General features: G+C 39.3%; 1 protein-coding gene across 40 annotated transcripts in view; it reads left to right on the top strand.

The window, feature by feature from the left end:
* Positions 1 to 21782, top strand: part of SUPT3H (SPT3 homolog, SAGA and STAGA complex component) — a 442887-nt gene that overhangs the window by 287789 nt on the left and 133316 nt on the right. For 27 of the 40 annotated variants that reach the window (XM_086371946.1, XM_086371960.1, XM_086371958.1 and 24 more), the window contains 3 exons: positions 12297 to 12372; positions 19700 to 19812; positions 20847 to 20954. In XM_086371946.1, the coding sequence (XP_086228072.1) occupies positions 12297 to 12372; positions 19700 to 19812; positions 20847 to 20954 (297 nt within the window). The remainder of the gene's footprint in view (positions 1 to 12296; positions 12373 to 19699; positions 19813 to 20846; positions 20955 to 21782) is intronic. The other 13 variants (XR_015153255.1, XR_015153253.1, XR_015153252.1 and 10 more) reach the window with 2 other exon arrangements.

Genomic DNA, 21782 nt, shown 5'->3' with positions numbered 1-21782 from the left:
TTTCTTCAGTGATTAAATCTTGGCATAGTCAGGAAATCCTTTTCTTCTTTTTGTTTGGGGTTAACTCATGCTTGCAGCTACATCAGTCTTTGTGGCAGATTTCTGTTGATGAACTTGCTCATTTCTGACTCACGAAAACAGCTCAGCCAATTATGAGAAAAGAAACGTCAGCTTGAAAATGGTTAAGAGCATTCTCTTTAGGGAAATAAACAATTTAATTTGGTTTGTCTTGTTTCTAATCTTAACTCAGATGGCGTCCAGTTGTAAAAGCCTATTTTTTCTTCTGTCACATAGTCCCTTGAGAATTTTTCCTAGACTGATGACTTTGTTTCTTCGCTGGTGCCTAATAGACTTCATTATTCATCTTTTCATAGTTTCTTCTTTTGGATTTTTTTAAAGCATGTGTGATTCAAATTTATTGTTGTACATGGTTTTTTACACCCCTATTTGTCACAGTTTTTTACAGCACTGTTTTCCTTCAGATGAAAATTACTAAATGAAAATTTTAACCATTTTATTAGAACACCTTCTTAGCTAGAGTACTTAAGGTTTACTATATGAAGTGCCAATTTTTAAATTATTTTATAAACTAAGAGATTGAAAGCATCAGCATAAATTGTAGGAAGCAGAGACTGAACTGGTTATTCTGATCCACCACTGAGCCAGTTTTCTCTGCTACTTTTCAACGTTTCCGGCAGCAATGGTGGAGCTTTGCAATAGGGAGTAGTGATGAGGGGCAAGGGTAGGTCCTGGAGTTTTCGTTCAGAAGGATTGAAAGGGGCAGCATTTGTTCTCGCCCTTGCTTTGGGAGCTCTGTGTTGTCTGTGCTCTACAAGTAAGCCTGCCGTTTTTCCAACAGAGTGCTAGTGGTAAAGGACCTGCCTGCTAATCCGGGAGACACAGGAGACTTGGGTTTGATTTCTGGGTCAGGAAGATCCCTGGAGGAGGGCATGGTAATCCACTCCAGTATTCTTGCCTGGAGAATCCCTTGAACAGAGGAGCCTGCTGGGCTACTGTCCATAGGGTCACAAAGAGTCGGACGTGAATGAAGCGTCTTAGCATGCAATACCTCACAGTGATGTCAGAACTAAAGAGGAGTTAGATAGAAACGGCACATGAATACATTTTTGAAAGGTCACTGACTGATGTGTGGGGTGAGTTGTTCCTTTAGTATGGTGGCCATCCTGTGAGTCTCAGGCGTGGTGTGGCCCCTGTTTTGAAACCATAGGGTGGAGGCACAGTGCTCGTCCCGTGAAGGGCAGGCAGCGTGGGAGAGCCCAGTGCTTTCCAGGTTCTGCCCTGTGGGTTTTGGTGTTTGATTGAAACATACCTTGTAGAGGAGAAGGAAACTTGAAGACCCTTAAGACTCCTTCCCTCCCCTCCGTCACCTCCGCTTTAGCAGTTTCATTACTGAGGCTTCAGAGTAAAAGAACTGTCTTGACAGGAATAGAATATTAAAAGGCGGAAATGTCAAAATTCCAAAAGAAATGAAAGACATGAAAAAGATTTAAGAGAAAGTGACAGGCATAGAAGACTGTCAGAGAAATTCCTACAGCTGTATACTGAACCCCCCAAAGAGGAGAACCAAATTAATGGAACAGAGCAATACTAAAAGCCTATAGTCCAATTATTGGTATATATAAAAGAGACAACTAAGAGAACCTACCATATAGCTCAGGAAACTCTACCCGGAGCTCTGTGGTAACCTAAATGGGAACAAAATCCCAAAATGAGGGAATTTGTGTATAAGTATAACTGATGCACTTTGCTGCCCACCAGACACTAACACAACTTTGTAATGCAGCCATACTCCAATAAAAAAATTTTTTAAGGTAGGAAAAAAACCAGCATAGACTTTGGATTAAGACAGACCTGGCTTCAGAGTGTACACGCCTCTTTCCTGCTTAGCAAACTTAGACGAGGTTACCTAATGTATCTGATCATAGATGCTTCATTTTAAAAACAGGAATCATATCTGCCCATTGCGATTATTGGAAAAATTAAAAGAGATAATGAAAAGACCAGTGTGCCACCCACACACACATAGTGGTGAGCCAACCAGCGTTAGTCCTCTTTGCCTTAGACCAGTGGCTCTCAGCTGGTGGGATTTTGCTCCCAGCGGGACACTTGGCAATGTTTGGTTTTTAGTTTTCACGGCCCACAAAGTGGTGGGCCGATGGTATCAGCATCTAGTGGGCAGAGGTCAAGGATGCCGCTAAACACCCTTCAGGGCACAGAACAGACTCACAACAAAGAATTACTCAGCTCAGAATGTCAGTACTACCAAGACTGAGAAGCCTTGCCTTAGTATTAACTTTTCTCTATAAAGACTGTAGAAAGGAACTTCCGTGGCAGTCCAGTGGTTGAGATGCCACATCTTCACTGCAAGGGGCTCAGGTTCCGTTCCTGGTTTGGGGAACTAAGATCCCACATGCTTCATGGCACAGCCAACATTTTTTAAAAAAATAATTATAAAAGAATATAGAAAAAAGTATATATGGGTTTGTTCCACCAGTATTTATGCAACACTACTGTACGTCAAGCTCTGTAGAGACTGGGAATTCAGTACTGAGTTAAGTGGACGTCATCTCTGCCATCAGGTACCTCACATTCTAGTTGGAAAGAAATAGACAATAAAATAAGAGAGTAATATTACTGTGGCAGATGGTGGTAAGAGCTATGAAGAAACATGAAGCATAGTAATGGACAGAGAGTGACCTGAGGGAGCTGCTATTTTAGATTAAGTGGCCATAAACAGTTTGTATAAAGTGACTTTGGAACAGAGACCGAAGGAATTGAGGGAGCAAGCCGGACAATGATACGGGGTTAAGACATTCTGGACAGAGTGTAGTAAGTGCAAAAACCCTGGTATGGGAATGTTATTTGACGGTTTCAAGAAACTTCAGGATAGGCCAGAGTAACTGGAGTGAGGAGAGTGGTAGGAGGTGAGGTCGGAGAGTAATAGGGAACCAGATTGTGTAGGGGCTTATGGGCCATTCTGAGGATTTTGGTTTTTATTTTGTATGTGATGAGAAGCTGTTGGAAGTTTTTGTTTTAAATTTTACTTTATATTGGGAAGAATAGCTGCATGGAAGTTCTGATCACAAATAGCATGATCTGATTTTCAGTTTTTGAACGATCACTCTGGCTAGTGCTCAGTCAAAAGACTCAGAGTTGGGGATAGGAGCAGAGGAAGCGTGGAAGCAGGAAGACCCACAAGGGGATTATTGCAATAGTCCAAGGGAGAGGTGAGGACGATGGCTTGGACGAGAGTAGTAGGAGTGAAAGTGGAAGGTGATGAAAAGTCGTTCCAGGTATATTTTGAAGGCAAAACTCCTGGAACTTAGAAGGATTTAAGTAGCTAAAAAATTTTTTACATATTAAAAAAATCTTCATTGAAAATACTCAAATGTATAACATAGTAACAACAGGGAAATTCCAAGGAAGGCTCTCTTGCTCTGTATAGAATTCCATATATCCTTGACAAGGATGTGAGGCCTTTGCTGCAATGACAGTCTCCCTGCTTCACAGGATTTTATTTTTAAAAATATGTAAGTGAAGCTGGCCTGAGTTCAGTACATATGTTGTACTGCTCAAGAATTTGATCTAACTCAAGGTTAAAGAGAAAGCATGAAGTAAATTTTGTGCAATAGTTGGAAAAAACATACGTATTTTCCAGTTGTGAAACAACCAACATATTTCACTATGTCCTCGTGTATTTGCTAGACTCTAAAAAGTCATGTCGACTCATCTGGATATTACATAAACCTATGAGAATTTCTAGAAGAATTATTCAGAATACCTAAAGAGCTTACATATATTAATCTAATATGCTCACTTTTGGGTATACAGCCAAATAGAAACCACAAAAAAGGTTATAGAATTCTCAATCAGGAAAATAAAAAAGAGGTCCATCTTCTGTCACTTTAAAGAGCTAGTTTGGGTGGAAATTCACATAGCTTTTTATATTATTTGCCAGCTCAGTTATTACAAAGCCTGTTTACAATTTCAGGGAAACATCAGTGAGCATTAGTACTAATACTGCATGAGAGTCTACAACTACACGTGGGCTTAGGTGGTTTGGTATTAAGTTAATGGGAAAAAATGATACCGTTGTTGCACGGCAGAAACTAACACAACATTGTAAAGCAATTATATTCCATTTTTTTTTAAAAAGTGATACTCTTCCTAGCACACATTTTATCCCAAGACAGGAAATGTTTTATTGAGAATAATTTTCTCCACTACTAGCTAATAAATTCAGATTTTAAAATGTGAAGCAGGCATTACCCCAATTTAAAATGTAGTATTTTTATTTTGATAACAACTATATTTTCCTTATATAATCATTCATGCTCATTCTTCATAGTTTAAAATACAGAAAAAAGAAAAAACTCCTATATTAACAGTAATATATTTAGACCCAGAGTACAGACCAAAAAATCCAATATTTTGAAACAACTCTATTATGAACTAATATCACAAATATCCTTCTGAGTATGTATTTCTCAATCACTGATGCTTTATACTTAGAATTACTGACTTATTTTTAGCACAAAAATTCTTTTTAAATTCCTTGAATGTTCTCCTAGAATCTACAGCTGTTTCTTCAGGAAACTTCATTTGACTAGTATAATACATTCTTAATACCTTGGGCATATAAAATTGGTGGATTATAAAAATCACTCTGGGGGAAGAAATCAATATCAATGGAAACCTTTATTTTTAGGCTAGGAAATATATTGTATCTTTAATCAGTTCTTCTTGGGCTTTCGTTGTGGCTCAGCTGGTAAAGAATCTGCCTGCAATGTGGGAGACCTGTGTTTGATCCATGGGTTGGGAAGATCACCTGGAGAAGGGAAGGGCTACCCACTCCAGTATTCTGGCCTGGAGAATTCCATGGACTGTACAGTCCAAAGGGTCACAAAGAGCTGGACATGATTGAGTCACTTTCACTTTCACTTTACTAGTTATATAATTCAGAGAAAGTTTTGGGTCAGGCTTAAACGAACTTTTGATTTCAAGGTTATATCAACCAGGATTCTGAACTGGCTCCCTTAACATCACAGTGACATTCTCCTTTCTCATCCTCCTTCACTTTCTCTGAGAACATATACCCCAACTAATGCTGTCTCTCTGTGACTTTCTGCCTCTTGAGTCACCGCTTTGATAATTTTTTAGCACATGGACATTTATTTAATGACCCTCTGTAAGTCAAGATTTCACTACTTTCCAAAATTTTTTTTTCCTAATTGTAATTCAGTTAAGAAAAAAATTTTTTAATTACTGAAATGTGTATCTGAAAAAGTAAAAGTTCCCTCTAATGTTGCTCCCAGAGATGAATACTATTAAAAGCATAATGTGTATACTTCCAGATGTTTGCAAACATTTTATGTATGTTGTGTGCAGACACTTTTGTGTTTCAACATAAATGGGATCAAGACACACAGCATTCTAATTCTGAACTTGATTTTTTTCAGTTAATGATACATTCTTGCAGCTATAATCCCTGAGGGGAGACAGAAGCAGCACACAGAGAAGTACATGGGGTATGATACCAGAAGAGCATGTACGGTTTAGAGGAGAGGAATCCACGTGACCTGGGATCTTGAGGGAAAACTTGCTAAAGCAGTTGGTAGATCTTGTTGGCAAATTTGGCAGAGGATTATGCTGAAAGGAAAGGAGCTAAGGTGCCATGGGGATGGGAGAGGGGATGTCCAGCACAGTCATGAGGGAGGGGCAGGGGATAGCTGAACATGGCAGATGTGACGAAGGGTGACCTCTGTGCCCAGGTCTTTTCTCTTTGTTTTTATTTAAAGTGATTGTATCCAGATGGGTTGGGAGAGTTAAAATATTTGGAAGGCACCAGCAGAACCCTCTTGCAGTCCTCCAGGCCCAAACTGTTGAGCACTGCAGTAGGCAATTAAAAGCAGGGGAATCTACCAGATGTTTTGCGGAAACATGCTAAACTCTTGGGAAGGGAATCCAGTAAATTACAAACTGACCCAGCAAGCAGAGCCAGCACTCACCTGGTCACCAGGTTGCCTCTGCAGTAATCCAGATAAAGCCCCATAACCTTTCTGGACCTCAGATTTCTTGTTTACAGTGAGTTGGGGATGTATGTGGTTTCTGAAATTCTTCAGGATGCCATGGTGTTTACTGATCTTTGAGTCCCCTTCTGCTGTGGACAAACATGAGCACCGTCAGCATCCACAGTTCATGTGTTATCATGTTGCTGGATGCTGCTGCAATCTCTCTGTATGTAGCTTTCAAGTTCAGCAACTAATTCCTGTCTAACATAAGGTATTTGGTTGGTTACCATTGGCATTTAGCATTTTCCATCCAGAAAGGACTTTGCAATTCACTTGTAAGACTTCTTTTTTTTTTTTATTCTGTCTTATATTTATTTTTTTTTATTTTTTTTAACTTTATTTTATTTTTAAACTTTACAATATTGTATTAGTTTTGCCAAATATCGAAATGAATCTGCCACAGGTATACCCGCTTTCCCCGTCCTGAACCCTCCACCCTCCTCCCTCCCCTCCCCTCCCTCTGGGTCGTCCCAGTGCACCAGCCCCAAGCATCCAGTACCATGCATTGAACCTGGACTGGCGATTCATTTCATACATGATATTATACATGTTTCAATGCTATTTTCCCAAATCTCCCCACCCTCTCCCTCTCCCACAGAGTCCATAAGACTGATCTATACATTGGTGTCTCTTTTGCTGTCTCGTACACAGGGTTATTGTTTCCATTTTTCTAAATTCCATATATATGCGTTAGTATACTGTATTGGTGTTTTTCTTTCTGGCTTACTTCACTCTGTATAATAGGTTCCAGTTTCATCCATCTCATTAGAACTGATTCAAATGTATTCTTTTTAATGGCTGAGTAATACTCCATTGTGTATATGTACCACAGCTTTCTTATCCATTCATCTGCTGATGGGCATCTAGGTTGCTTCCATGTCCTGGCTATTATAAACTGCTGCGATGAACATTGGGGTACACGTGTCTCTTTCCCTTCTGGTTTCCTCAGTGTGTATGCCCAGCAGTGGGATTGCTGGATCATAAGGCAGTTCTATTTCCAGTTTTTTAAGGAATCTCCACACTGTTCTCCATAGTGGCTGTACTAGTTTGCATTCCCACCAACAGTGCAAGAGAGTTCCCTTCTCTCCACACCCTCTCCAGCATTTATTGCCTGTAGACTTACGGATTGCAGCCATTCTGACTGGCATGAAATGGTACCTCATAGTGGTTTTGATTTGCATTTCTCTGATAATGAGTGATGTTAAGACTTCTAAGTGTCATCAAAATAAGATTTTTTTTAAAAATTCAAGGTAGAAGTGAAAGCAGATAAGCTTTCATCTTGGTTTAAATGTTATGTTCTGTGATTCTGTGCTGCTGAAGAAAGTCACGTGTCTTGAGAAGCCGCCAAGAGATATGCCAGTGCCTAGCTTCTATAACCTTTACGTATGCATCAGTGAAAGCATGAGAGAATTTGAATGGAACTGCGTGCTACAGAAGGAATCCAGCCTCATACCTCAAACTGAAACATGCAGGGGCAAATGGTGATTGTCATTGCTGTCATTGAAAGTGTTTTTCAAAGATGCAAGCAATTTCTCATCAACTGAAGTAAAAACTTTTCACTGAAACTGCATTAACAAATATATACTGAGAGTCTGTTGCGTTCAGGTACTGAACAAATTATACTACATACTACATTTGTAGGGATATTTGCTCCCCTGTTTTCATTCAAGTAGGACCCAGAAAGTAAATTCACCTGCCTTGCAATTCTGCCTTCTGTTTTACAATAACCAGAAAGACCGGTAAGCTTGATAATGAGGTGAATGATTGTTAGCATGACTATTCTCTTTTACCTTTTTAAAAAGTGATTTCATTTAGATTTTAAAGCATTGTTGGGCATTTGAAGAGTTTAGAAGTAATTCTTTCAAGGTAATAATTCTTTCAAACGTATGCCCCTACCTGGTAATGCTTTGCTGTGTTGTAGTACTGCTGCTGAGTCACTTCAGTCGTGTCCGACTCTGCGTGACCCCATAGACAGCAGCCCACCAGGCTCCGCCATCCCTGGGATTCTCCAGGCAAGAACACTGGAGTGGGTTGCCATTTCCTTCTCCGATGCATGAAAGTGAAAAGTGAAAGTGAAGTCACTCAGTCGTGTCCGACTCTTTGTGACCCCATGGACTGCAGCCTACCAGGCTCCTCCGTCCATGGGATTCTCCAGCCAAGAGTACTGGAGTGGGGTGCCATTGCCTTCTCCAATGTTGTAGTACTAGTAAGGTTCAATTTCAGAAAAGCCTCTGAGTATGAAGCATGTTGTTATCAATGTTCAGAGCACTGATGATTCCTAGAGAAAGGGAGGAGTGGGTACAAGAGCCAGATTAAGTGGAAGATGAACTGGACTTGTAGATACAAAAGCATGAGTAATGCAGACGTGACCTGACATTCATATGAGAGTCTTGAGATCAGGAGAACGTGTGTCATTTGAGGATGTTCAGGATGAAAAAAAGCTGTGATTAATCTGCTAAGATTATTTAGTGATAACACCCCAGAGTAGGACATTCAGGACCGCCCACCCCCCCACCAAGATTTACCTCTCACTTTGCCTCTTTATTAACATTATGCTTTAATTTTTTTTAACTTGTCTACATCTCAGTGTGCTCAGCTTGTAAAATGGAGCTATGAAAACTGTTTATCCTAAAGGTTATTGTGCTGCTCTATGTAAAGAGCAGGCATTGTTTTTTTTTTGATCATGTTACTTATTAGGCTTATGATTTTTTCCCCCCTTGCATGTTTTTGCAGAGATTTCTTAAAGTTCCAGGAATAGAAAAGGGACTGCCAATGTGCACTTTAGTGTGGACTACAGAGAGTGCTCTGAAGAGAAGCAGAAGGGAAAGTGGAATTAAGATAACACAGAAAACAAGAGCCAGCCTTAGTTCATTGTTGGCCAACATCTTGTTTTTTATGGGTCTTTGGCTTCAAAAAAGTTGCCTACTCTTTCGGAAATTTGTACAGTTGGATCACAGATATTACAGTTCCTGATTGTAGATCAGCCAGCAAGGATTTATATGCATTTCTTTTGCCTCAGTTCACCTGTCCATCTGCCCAGCTGTTTAGCCAGCCAGCAAATGCTTACTGAGGCCCAGGTGAGTCCAAGCTAAGCAGTGGCCAACACTGAGATTAAGGAAGCAAAGAATATGTAGTCCATGAAGGTTAGATACCTTCTGACTTCCCAGTGTTTAAGGTGATGGTGTCAGATTAGGAGATAGTATAATCAGATGCTAAACCATTTGGATGCTTTCATGAGGTCACATTTGTCCCCCTTTTTTGGTTATTTGAAACAATTCCTTGGGAAGAGAGACAAGTAAAGAAAAATTAGCGTGAGGGGCGAATCTGAATCATCTTCTTCATCCTCAGCTGTCAGTAAACATCTCTAATTTCCTGTTGATCACACTTGACCACGCTGTGAAAAGCATGAGTTTCGGTGTCTCATCACGTGTATTCCAAGGGTGTTAGTAGGAGTGCTTCCCAACCCCTTTCATGTTGTGAGGCACGTAGAAAGTGATAACATTTTAAAGCGATATGCCACACCAAGGTAAGTACAGGTTTCCTTGGTGGCTCAGCGGTAAAGAAGCTGCCTGTGATGCAGGAGACGCGGGTTCCATTCCTGGGTTGGGAAGATCCCTTGGAGAAGGAAGCAGCCAATCACTCCAGGATTTTTGCCTGGAGAATCCCATGGACAGAGCAGCCTGGCGGGCTACAGTCCACGGGGTCACAGAGAGCTGGACACGACTGAGTGACTGTGGTGGTGGTTTAGCCGCTCAGGGCCTCATGATTTCATTTTCTTAAGAACAGTTTGGGCATGTTGGTGGCAGTGACTCCATGATACATTTTAGGAAGATAATGTATAGAGGATGATCCCAAAGAAAAATACTGGATTAAAAACTACTGTAGGTTTGAGGCAACTCTTTATAATAAAAAAAAATCGGCTGCTTCAAGGAATTGAGAGTCCTGGACTTCAATTCTCACTTGATCACCTTTGGCAAATCATTGCTCTCTGAACCTCAATTTCCTTATCTTTGAAATGAGAGAGCTTTCTTAACTTCTTGGCTAAGATCAAGTATAAAATGAGGGAGACTGAACAAGAATTTTAAGCTGCTCTCTAGCTCTAATATGCCATGATTTTATACTGCCTATAAATCTTTGCTGTGGAGTCCACTGCTTCGCATTGAGTGTTTGCTGTATGCTAAGCACTTGGTGAGTAATTTCTATACATGGTCTAGTAGCTTCATGGGCTCCCAACCAAAAGTTTCTGCATTGATGCTAAAGGAATTGTTAAAAAAAAATACATCAACTGTCACTGTCTAGGCCTGCCTGTATGTAGGTGACAGGTCTTGAATGTTCAACTTCTAGAAGAAAAGTTAATATTAAAAATCTCATTAGGAGCTTTTTATGTAGTTGTCTGAGTCCTTTCTGTCTAGTGTGTGTTTGGTGGGTGAGGCTGTCTAGCTGGAGGGTAGCAGAGGAGACCTGGAGAACACATGGATAATCAAGGACTGGCGGCATTATGGTAATTTGCCCACAAGGTAGACCAATTATGGTAGCATTTGTTTATTCCACAAGTGTTTTATTCTCATTTACCACGTGTCAGATATTTTCTAGGAGCTATAAATTCAAACCTGAGAAGTTCCTGCTATAGTCAGACACAGACAGTCAGATGTACATACCGACTTGCATACATAATATATACATGCATTAAAGATATCAGTCTCAGAGGGAGGGTTTTTTGTAAAAAAACACATTGGTAAATAATTTGAAATGTTCAAAGCACATAAATTATCCTTTCCTTGCTTCCCATTTTCCATTAGTAAATGTATATTGAGTCATGTATCAGATACATTAAAAAGGACAAAACTAAATTGCATCAAAAAAATACTTCTGAGTACATAAAAATTCAGTAATATACCCTTCCAGAAACATGATCAGATACATGCACACCAGGATACATGTACACATACATGCATGGCTGTGGGTGTAATATTTACTTGTAAGTGTCAGAAAAGAATACTTGAACCGAGAGGATAGAGAAGCCTGGGTTTGTGTCAGTACATATATATGTTTGTGAGTATGTATCAAGGAGATTAGGAAGGAAAGACGAGAAGGAAGGAGAAGAGGAAGAGAAGGAAGGGAAAAAATAATCGGTGGTCTTAGAAGGAACCACAGTAGTCAGTAAATTTTGCCTTAACACCGCCCCCCCCCCCCCAACACACACACACACACAATCTTTTCTGTATGGCGCTGCAGCTAGATTGTTGGAATTAAGTTGTCCGCCCACCCAAATCTAACAAAATGCAAAAAAGAATAATTTCAGTTCCTAAAAAATATAAAAATACCCACAGACATTAGAAGTGGTACTTAATGTACTCTACCAACTGTGATAAAGAAAACTTGCTAAAAGTCCTTCCAAAGCAGAAAAAATTTTTTTTAAATCTCAGGGAATTTTTTTCCTTTACTGGCCAGAAACTCATTCCAAGAAGTACCAGCCTGTCTCATTTCAAAATGCTTCCTTTGCCAAGGAAGCGGAAGCGGTCATATTCTTTCCCACCAAACTATGGATGAATTATAATTATCCTACCTCTGGTGGGACAGTGAAGCAGCAAACATCTGCTATACTGAATCCAAAACCCCACGAATGAAACTATACCAAACTGTGAATCATACCTGGACGCAGATTAAAGGATTTGTGTTGTGTTTACCTTTTTCTTGATTTTCTTTGCCATTTAAAATATGGATTTTTTAGCTCTGGCTCCATGTTCTATGGGGAAATATATGGGTTCCATTTGTTGACTCCTATGTTAATGTTGAAAAACCTTAGCTTTAAGGCAGATGGATAGTAAAAGTTAATAACAGATTTTCTGTTTAATTTGTTATCACCTCACAGTTATCTTTTTCTTTAAGAGGACGGTACAGTTAAAGAAAATTCAGAAGTGCACAGTCTAAGTAAGGTCCTTTAGTTTTTTTTTCTTCCAATATAGTAAAATTAACAGAGGACTGGAAAATGGTTTTTTAAACTTTACTTATAAAACAAGCGAGCTTCAAAACTACTGTTACTTAGAAAATTTTGTGTATCATGGTGTTTAAGGTGGTACTAAAGTATTCACCTAAAGTAAGGAAAGGAAATGGAATTTATGCTCTTGAGTTTTAGCTGTGAAAACATATAATACTCCGCTTGATTTAAATTTGGGTGTGTGTCTTTTTATTTTCATCTATTAGAGAGCAGAAAGACAAACTCGAGTTATGGATTCAGCTCAATATGCAGAATTCTGTGAAAGTCGACACTTAAGTTTCTGTAAGTAAGCATTTAACTTGGCTTCATTATATGTTTAAGAGATTATGTGTTACAGATACACTAAAGTACAACACAATCTCTGTTCCTTAGAAATTGGTGAATTTAATACATGTATGCATAGTTATAACTGTTATGGAAACAACCTCTGCATTGTAGGGGAACCCATAAAAGGTTTTAACCCACTCTGCTGTTTTGCAGTTCTAAGTATTAAGAGGTTTTAAAGGATGCTGGTAATACACAAAGAGCCATGTTAATTATTCACGTTACTTTTAGTCAGAAAAATTCCATTTTTCTTAATATTCCCATCTAACTTTCTTTTTCGGTTTCTTAGTCATGTTTGCACTAGTACTGCCGGTTGTGCTTGACCGTAGTGGGCTGTGGTAGCACACTCATGACATTTAAAAGCCCGCAATGTTAATAAATACCGAACTTTCCCTTCGCGCGTGCATACTCATATTGCCACAACAGAATGTGTCAGCAGTCTCTTCTGTCTTCGTCTGTAACCCCCTGCTGTAGGCTGTGTTCCCTGTTAGCCAAGGTCATTAGTCCCCACCTTGTACCTTTGGTAAAACGAGTGCCGCCCCGCCCCTGCACACAGCTCATCAAGAGTACATAAAGGCTTGTGATAAACAGTGGACCAGACTGTGTAGGAAAAACATCCTTACAGCAACAGTTCAGGGATGACTAAGACTTGCAGGGTAAAGGTCAAAGAGTAAGTGTGATGAAAAGTCCAGTTAAAAAATATGACAAAGTAGCACATGACCCTTGTCTGAGAAATCATAGACACAATGGTGTCTTTAAACAACAAGCTATTATGTGGTCACAATAACAGCGTATTCAATTTGGAAAAAGAAAATGAGAGCTTCATTTATAGATCATAAAGTGCAAATAAATGACACATTTCAAACAGCACCCCATGTAAATGTCAGGAAAATATAGGACAACATGTTTGGGGAGGTTTTTTTTTTTCTCCTGACTAAATATACTTTGCAGTCTGACTAACAATTTGGCATCATACATCTGTGAAGCATTAAGTAAATGACACTTCAGATCATGGCAATTTCAGCAAATGAGAGGTTTTTGTATTGTAAATTTTAGGTTTAAAAATGGCATTCAAGTCTTTTATAAGTATAAATCTCCATTTTATAAAGTAACATTCAGTGCTATTGAACTATTTTTTTGAATCATTCTTAATTTACTTAAAGAAACAAGTGCTATTTCACACTAAAACATGTAGTGTCCTGATACCTCTTTTGTTTAAAAATCTGATTTTTCGTAAGTGAGTTTTTTGGTTCATAACAATAATAAACTGTAGTAGATTAAAAATTAATATTTTCCATTTCTGTATAAAATAATTATAGTATAAACAGTATCTTATGCTCAGTTTTTTTTTTCTTTAAAGAAGAGGGACTTGGCATTGAAAAATATTTCTTCATATAGTGCCACAGTACTTCATCATGAAACCTTAGTGGGAGAATCTGTTTTCTGTGCCACAGTACTGTCTTTGGGAATGCTCAGTCCAAGGGGCTCAGCAGTTCCAGAACTAGACTCTTCATGCCTTTGCTGATACATGACCAAGGTACAGGAATTGCGATCCAGCCATTTGTGTCTTTTTAAATATTTAATCGTAGTACTCACTAGCTGAGACTGCTGGTGCATTTAAAAATGACCTATCTATAACTTATAAAGGCTGAGGGTGAGCTTTACAATTAGGACACTGATCCCGTTCACCAGTATTTTGGTTTTATATTTATACAAGTCAGATCATCATTTCCCTTTAAAAGTCTTTTAAAATCTGATATTAATTCACAAAGCTGTAATTTAGTTATAATTTGATAAACCTGTTTCCAGTCTTTTCAACCCCATTGTTTCATGTGTGGTTTTTGTAAACAAATACCTAAATTTTCTTTTTAATCAATCTGAGTATTGTAATTGATGAGTTTAATTTATATGTATTTAATTACTTATACATTGGGGTTTATATATGCTATCTTATTTTATGTTTTGAATTTACTGTGCTTTTTTATTTGGTTTTCCTCCTTTTATTTGGATTGATGGTCTTTTCTTGATCCATTTTTCACAAACCAGTTTGTGTATTACTTATTCTATTGCTATTATTTTAGTTGCTATCCTTAAATTTTCTAAAGCACATTCCTGGCCTAAAATTTCTTTAAGTTGGTAAGTACAGGCATACCTTGTATTGATCTTTGCTTTATTGTGCTTCATAGATAGTGTGTTTTTTTAACAAGTTGAATGTTTGTGGCAGCCCTGCCCTGTGTCAAGCAAGTCTTATCGGTGCCATTTTTCAAACAAGATTATTTTTAATTAAGCTGTGTACATTTTTTTAGACATAATGTTATTTTACACTTAATAGACTACAGTATACTTTAAACATAGCTTTTTATATGCACTGGAAAACCAAAAATTTCATGTAATGTGTCTTGTTGCAATATATGATTTATTGTGGTGGTCTGGAATCAAACCCACAGTATCTCCAAGGTATACTTGTATCTGAACTTTCCATCTCAGCCTAATTTTGTTTTTCCCAAGCCTCTGAAAGTACTTTAAAGCACTCCTTTTTGTCTTAAAAAAAAATGGCTTTACTTTGTCCTCATATTTAACTGATAGTTTAGTTAAGTAGGAAATTGTAGACTAATAGTTATTGGTTAAAACATGATTCCATTGTCTTTTTGCCTCTGTTGTTGGTGAGAAATCTGATGTCTGTTTGTTTTATGGTTTCCCTGTGGGAGAAAAGAAAAGAATGAAGATGTTGCTGCCAGGCCCTACAGTATATGGGGAAATTAACAGGCTGGCAAGCAGCAGCTGATCAGTCTCTCTCTCTCTTTAGTCACTAAGTCGTGTCCGACTCTTGTAACCCCGTAGACTGTAGCCTACCAGGCTCCTCTGTCCATGGGATTCTCCAGGCAAGAATACTGGAGTGGGTTGCCATTTCCTTCTCCAGGGGATCTTCCTGACCCAGGAATTGAACCCAGGTCTCCTGCATTGCCGGCAGATTTTTTACCAACTGAGCTATGACCACTATCCCTATTTATAGCTGATCAATAAATAGGTATAAAAAGAAAGAAAGAAGGAACCCCTACTATAAAAGCTTCCAGGGAGGGAACTTCCCTGGCAGTCCAGTGGTTAAGACTTCACCTTCCAACACAAAGGGTGTGGGTTTGATCCCTGGTCAGGGAGCTGAGATCCCACATGCCTCATAGCCAAAAAAACAAAGCATAAAACAAAAGCAGTATTGTAACAAATTCACTAAAGAGTTTAAAAATGGTCCACATCAAAAAAAAAAAAAAAAATCTTAGGGAAAGAAAAAATTCCAGAGAAAACCATGCCCTCTTAGGAAGGCTATTTTTGATTCACCCAAATAACAGTGATTTTGCAGAGAGAGAAGTTGCAGAAGGCTTTCTTCAGAGTACAGTGAGCATCACAGAGGGCCCTGAGGGAAGGGTCAGGACTGGCAGGGCTGGTGAAAAGGGATATGGAAAAAATAATGAAATAACATGGAGGGGTGAGAGGTGAGAATGGAATGGCTTTTGCCCCGGTTACTGACGAGAAAGACAAAGTATATGAGAATTAACTAACCTTACATTTCCATATGAAATTATTATATAAAGTTTATTTCCAGCACAGGCTAAAAACCAAGGAATATCAGAAGGAGGATGATCCTAGGAACTTTTGACCTTTGGTCAAGGTTCTGAATAAATTGATAAATTTATTGATCATTATTATCGATCATTATTATTCTGAATAAGTTGATAAATTTCTAGGATTAATCCTGATACAGTGAGAAAAGGGATGAAGGAAAAGGAACTCATCGAGTCTGATGCCCTCCTCAGATCTGGTAAAAACACACCATCATGACTGGAGGTCTCTATGCATCTTGTGTTGGACCCACTTTTACCCTGGCAGGATCCATCTCTGAAACAGTCCTTCCCATGTCTCAGGGACAGAATTACCTAAGAATCTTCACCTGTTGCAGGAATAGGAGTAACCCAAGCAGTTTGGGAGAAGGAAATGGCACCCCACTCCAGTATTCTTGCCTGGAAAATCCCATGGACAGAGGAGCCTGGTGCACTATACGGTCCATGGGGTCGCAAGAGTCAGATGCAACTTAGTGACACCAAGTAGTCTTATGGGACCTCTGTGCATCTTTTCTGATGTATGGAGCAGTTTGGATCCTGTCCTTTTACTAAAGAACTATCTATCATTTGTTTGTTCTTTCATTCACTCACTCATTTCTTCTAGAAATATTTATGGTGAATGCACTAATGCCGGGCACTATTCTGGGTGCTAGGATACCACGACACACCCAGGGTCCTCACCTCTGCCTTCTCAGTGTGGAAGAGCTAATGAGGAAGGTGCCCATTCTGTTGCGTTGATGGACAGATCTGACCAAGAGCTCTCCTTTCCCTCACTTTTAAAATCAAGTGTTCAGAGCAAAGTCACTGTTCAGTTCAGTCACTCAGTCATATCTGACTCTTTGCGACACCGTGGACTGCAGCATGCCAGGCCTCCCTGTCCATCACCAGCTCCCGAAGTTTACTCAAACTCATGTCCATTGAGTCAGTGATGCTATCCAACCATCTCATCCTCTGTCGTCCCCTTCTCCTCCCGCCTTCTATCTTTCCCAGCATCAGGGTCTTTTCCTTCACCATCATCTATCAGAGGGCAGACAGACTGAAAACCAGAATCACAGAAAACTAACCAATCTAATCACATGGACCACAGCCTTGTCTAACTCAATGAAACTTTGAGCCGTGCTATGTAGGGCCACCCAAGACAGATGGGTCATGGTGGAGAGTTCTGACAAAATGTGGTCCACTGGAGAAGGGAATGGCAAGCCACTTCAGTATTCTTGCCTTGACAACGCTATGAACAGTATGAAAAGGCAAAAAGATAGGACACCAAAAGATAAACTCCCCAGGTCAGTAGGTGCCCAATATGCTACTGGAGATCAGTGGAGAAATAATTCCAGAAAGAATATAGAGACAGAGCCAAAGCAAAACAGCACCCAGTTGTGGATGTGACTGGTGATGGAAGCAAGGTCTGATGCTGTAAAGAGCAATACTGCATAGGAACCCAGAATGTCAGGTCCATGAGTCAAGGCAGATTGGAAGTGGTCAAACAGGAGATGGCAAGAGTGAACGTCAACATTCTAGGAATCAGCAAACTAAAATGGACTGGAATGGGTGAATTTAACTCAGATGACCATTATATCTACTATTGTGGGCAAGAATCCCTTAGAAGAAATGGAGTAGCCATCATAGTCAACAAAAGAGTCTGAAATGCAGTACTTGGATGCAATCTCAAAAACGAAAGAATGATCTCTGTTCATTTCTAAGGCAAACCATTCAGTATCATGGTAATCCAAGTCTGTGGCCCAACCAGTTTCCCTATAACTGTCTGTCAAAGGGAGAAATGAATAAGGTGCATTTTATTGATCTTGCCAAATTGCTGCCTGTTAACTTCAGAAGTATTCCACAGATGTGAACCAAGTGTTGGTGAGCTATTACAGCTTCCTAGTTAGATGGAATGTTACATGTCAGAGAGCACTGGGAAGATCGGTTCCTTTAGGGAGATAGCTTCAGTGGGGATCACCGTAACTCGGCCACGGCTGACAGCTTTGGATACATGCTTCAATAGCAGGACTTAATGTCTCCTGTGATTTATTTCACAGAAAACTCTCTGTATGTGAAATCCAGGAGGACTGTATCTATCAGGATCAAAACATCATGCTTGGAGTTACCATTAAGTGTTTCACAGACTTGTAGGACCAGATTAACCAAAAGAATAATCAGTGGATTTTTTAAAGATGATTATGTTATAGATGTGATAAAATCTTGACTATCAATCTTTTCCTCTAGATTACTAGTTAAGTTAGTAATATCTTATTACTATTAATAAGTAACAATATATTAATAACAACTTATTAATTTATAATTATTAATTATAATTATTTATATAATTTATAGTTTATTAATAATATATTAATAGTAATAAGTGATATCTTATTACTGTGGCCCTATGTCACATTAGACTGCATAGTGCTGTGGCAGTTTCGAGATACCTAACAGAAGATTCCTTGTGTTTTCAGTACTGGTAGGTATGCAGAGAGATGAGATGCGTGGTGTCGACCCACAAAACTTGTAATGTGGCTTGTGAAATCACGAGCAGACACAGAATGATCTCTGATAAGCGTTCAGTAAATGATTGGAATGGGGAACGTGTGTCTGTGGCCCTGGGCAAGATTCATATGAATGAAGTCAAGTGATAGGAGAGTATCCCATGCAGGGGTCAACACAAAGAAGATTAATTCAAGCCCAGGTGACATTTTAATTAGGGAATAATATAAAGGAAGGTTGGAATCATTCTGGGTGGTTTTGAGAATCACGCTTAAGAATATGGACACATTTTTCATCAGGAAAATGTAAGCACAGACTTAGATCAGGCCAGATATCAGTTTGTTCCATTTAATTCTAAATTCACAACTTCGAGCCTACTCAAGAAACAGACCTATTTTGAAAGGTAGTAAGCTGAGTGCAGAAGAATTGATGCTTTTGAACTGTGGTGTTGGAGAAGACTCTTGAGAGTCCCTTGGACTGCAAGGAGATCCAACCAGTCCATTCTGAAGGAGATCAGCCCTGGGTGTTCTTTGGAAGGAATGATGCTAAAGCTGAAACTCCAGTACTTTGGCCACCTCATGTGAAGAGTTGACTCATTGGAAAAGACTCTGATGCTGGGAGGGATTGGGGGCAGGAGGAGAAGGGGATGACAGAGGATGAGATGGCTGGATGGCATCACTGACTCGATGGACATGAGTTTGAGTGAACTCTGGGAGTTGGTGATGGACAGGGAGGCCTGGCATGCTGCAATTCACAGGGTCACAAAGAGTTCGACACGACTGGGCGACTGAACTGAACTGAAAAATACATTTCCGTGTGTTCCTTTTTTCATCACAGATTCTTTCTTCCAGGATTTTCTTTCCATAAGAATAAAGTTACATCAAGCAAGTGATTCTTCTGACTATTGTTAGAACAGAATCTATGGTCAGTGATAAGCTATTCTAACACACTGTAAGAAGTGCTAAGCATTCAGTGGTTTAACGTACTTCTAGGCAGCAGAGATATGAAAGATGCAAACGTGTACAGGCGTTCTTGGGACTAGAATATATCTAGACACTAATAAGAGTTTTCAAAAATTACATTTTATGCACATTGTTTTCAATAGATATATTTTTCACTTTGCGATAGTAATATGCAGTATTAAAACACTTCAAAAACTAAATATTCTCTACTTTTTTTTTAATGACTAGCCAAAAAAGGGTCCAAATTTCGAGACTGGTTGGACTGCGGTAGTATGGAGATAAAGCCCAATGTTATTGCTATGGAAATTTTAGCATATTTAGCGTATGAAACTGTGGCACAGGTAAGAACTTGAATCTGTCGTATCAAGCTGCATGTAGCTGCTTTCCCCTTCCACCTGCTGCTCTACCAGGACTGAAAACAGCCATGAGTTCTCTTCTATGATAATCTCAGTATTTGCTGAAATTTAGGCCAATTATGGAGAAGGCAATGGCACCCCGTTCCAGTGCTCTTGCCTGGAAAATCCCATGGACAAAGGAGCCTGGTGGGCTGCAGTCCATGGGGTCGCTAAGTGTCGGACACAACTGAGCGACTTCACTTTCACTTTTCACTTTCATGCATTGGAGAAGGAAATGGCAACCCACTCCCAGTGTTCTTGCCAGGAGAATCCCAGGGATGGGGGAGCCTGGTGGGCTGCCGTCTATGGGGTCGCACAGAGTCGGAAGCGACTTAGCAGCAGCAGCAGCAGGCCAATTATGTTTCTCTGCATCCTCAGCTCCAGTGGGTATTAGGCAAAAGTGACTGTTTCTTGCAACTTTAGCCAAACCAGAAACTATCCTTGCCTAGTTTTCGTCAACATTGAATTCCAAGTACACATCTCTCTTGCTTAGAGATTATTTTTGGACTTTGAAAAATACCTCTCTAGAAATGTACAATCCACTGAGTGCTTCCCAAAACCTGAGTCTGGAATCACTGTCCTCTAGTAGTTTCTCAGAGCCTGGTTCTCAGACTGCAAGCATCCGCTTCACCTTGGTTCTTGTCTAAAATGTAAATTTCTAAGCTACATCCTAGAGCAGCTGTACTGAATTATTATTGACTCTCAGAGCATGGAACCCAGAAATCTGTATTTAAAAATGTTTTCCTAGAGATTATAAACTTTGAGAACCACTCCACTAGGAAGTCAGACTTTATCCTTTGTGTTCATGAGTAGGTCCACTTACCAGCCATGAAAGCATACCTTTATGTCCACAATACAGATGTTTTAGGCAGACCATCTCACTAATAACATTTGGGATATAATTGCTTGTATGTAGTTACCGTTTCAGTCACCTTGGTGACTGTTTCCAGCTCTGTAACTTTCTTATTCTGATCTTCTAGTTGGTGGATCTGGCTCTTCTTGTGAGGCAGGACATGGTAACCAAGGCAGGAGACCCCTTCAGCCATGCCATCTCTGCCACCTTCATTCAGTACCACAACTCTGCTGAGGTGAGTATTAAAAAATCTGGCTTTGACACATCTGTGGGGTTTTTTTTTTCCCCTCATGTTTGGTGTTTACATTAGTAGTTCTAAGAAAAAGATTATGTAGGAATATATAGCCTTCAGTCACAGAATCTTAATACATTCAACATTCAAACAAATACCTACTATGTTTCAGGCCCTAACAGTCCACTTAATGCAGTGATTTTATCACCTTCTCTTAGCCTTATTTAGTATTCCTGGCCCTTCAGTGAAAGAGTACCTCTCATTTCCATGGGAGATGAACACTTGGTTTAGTTAACTGAATAACATGGAGAAAAGTTATGTATTTAATTTTTGCTTCAAAGATGAAAGGATTATTTTATTCATGTAATGATAATTCCTGGCATTATTGATGGTTGGACTTTCCAGTTATGGATCCATCTCTAAACATGATCTAAAGAAATACGGCTCCATGTATCCTTTGGGGTTCGATTGACCCAATCATGCAAAAATCAGATCCTTTCTATATTCAGTTTCTGTTGCTGGGATCCCCACCTGTGGGGACTGTGGAGTCTTCTTTCCAACTTTAAGGCTTTGTATAATAAGTGTGTGTCATTTTTGGCATAAAAAATAATTCCTGTAAACAGCATGTGCCTAAAAACCATAAATGTAACATCTAGTTAATGAATTTGCAAATAATCTGACTTTTTTTTTACACTAACATAAACATCAGTTTCATATAATTCAACCTAATGACCATAAAGAGGGCAGCAAGGAGGTTTGGTTAACATTCACATGTATAATATGAAGTGAGCCTCAGATTTAGTTAGGTGAAACCTATAACCTGAAAATGGC

Source organism: Bos grunniens, chromosome 23, assembly GCF_055505025.1.
Source record: "Bos grunniens cultivar Pamir isolate PY7600 chromosome 23, Bosgru_T2T1.0, whole genome shotgun sequence".
Lineage (NCBI taxonomy): Eukaryota > Metazoa > Chordata > Mammalia > Artiodactyla > Bovidae > Bos > Bos grunniens.
Note: the sequence above shows the minus strand (reverse complement) of the source record. Positions and strands in the feature narration are given on the sequence as shown.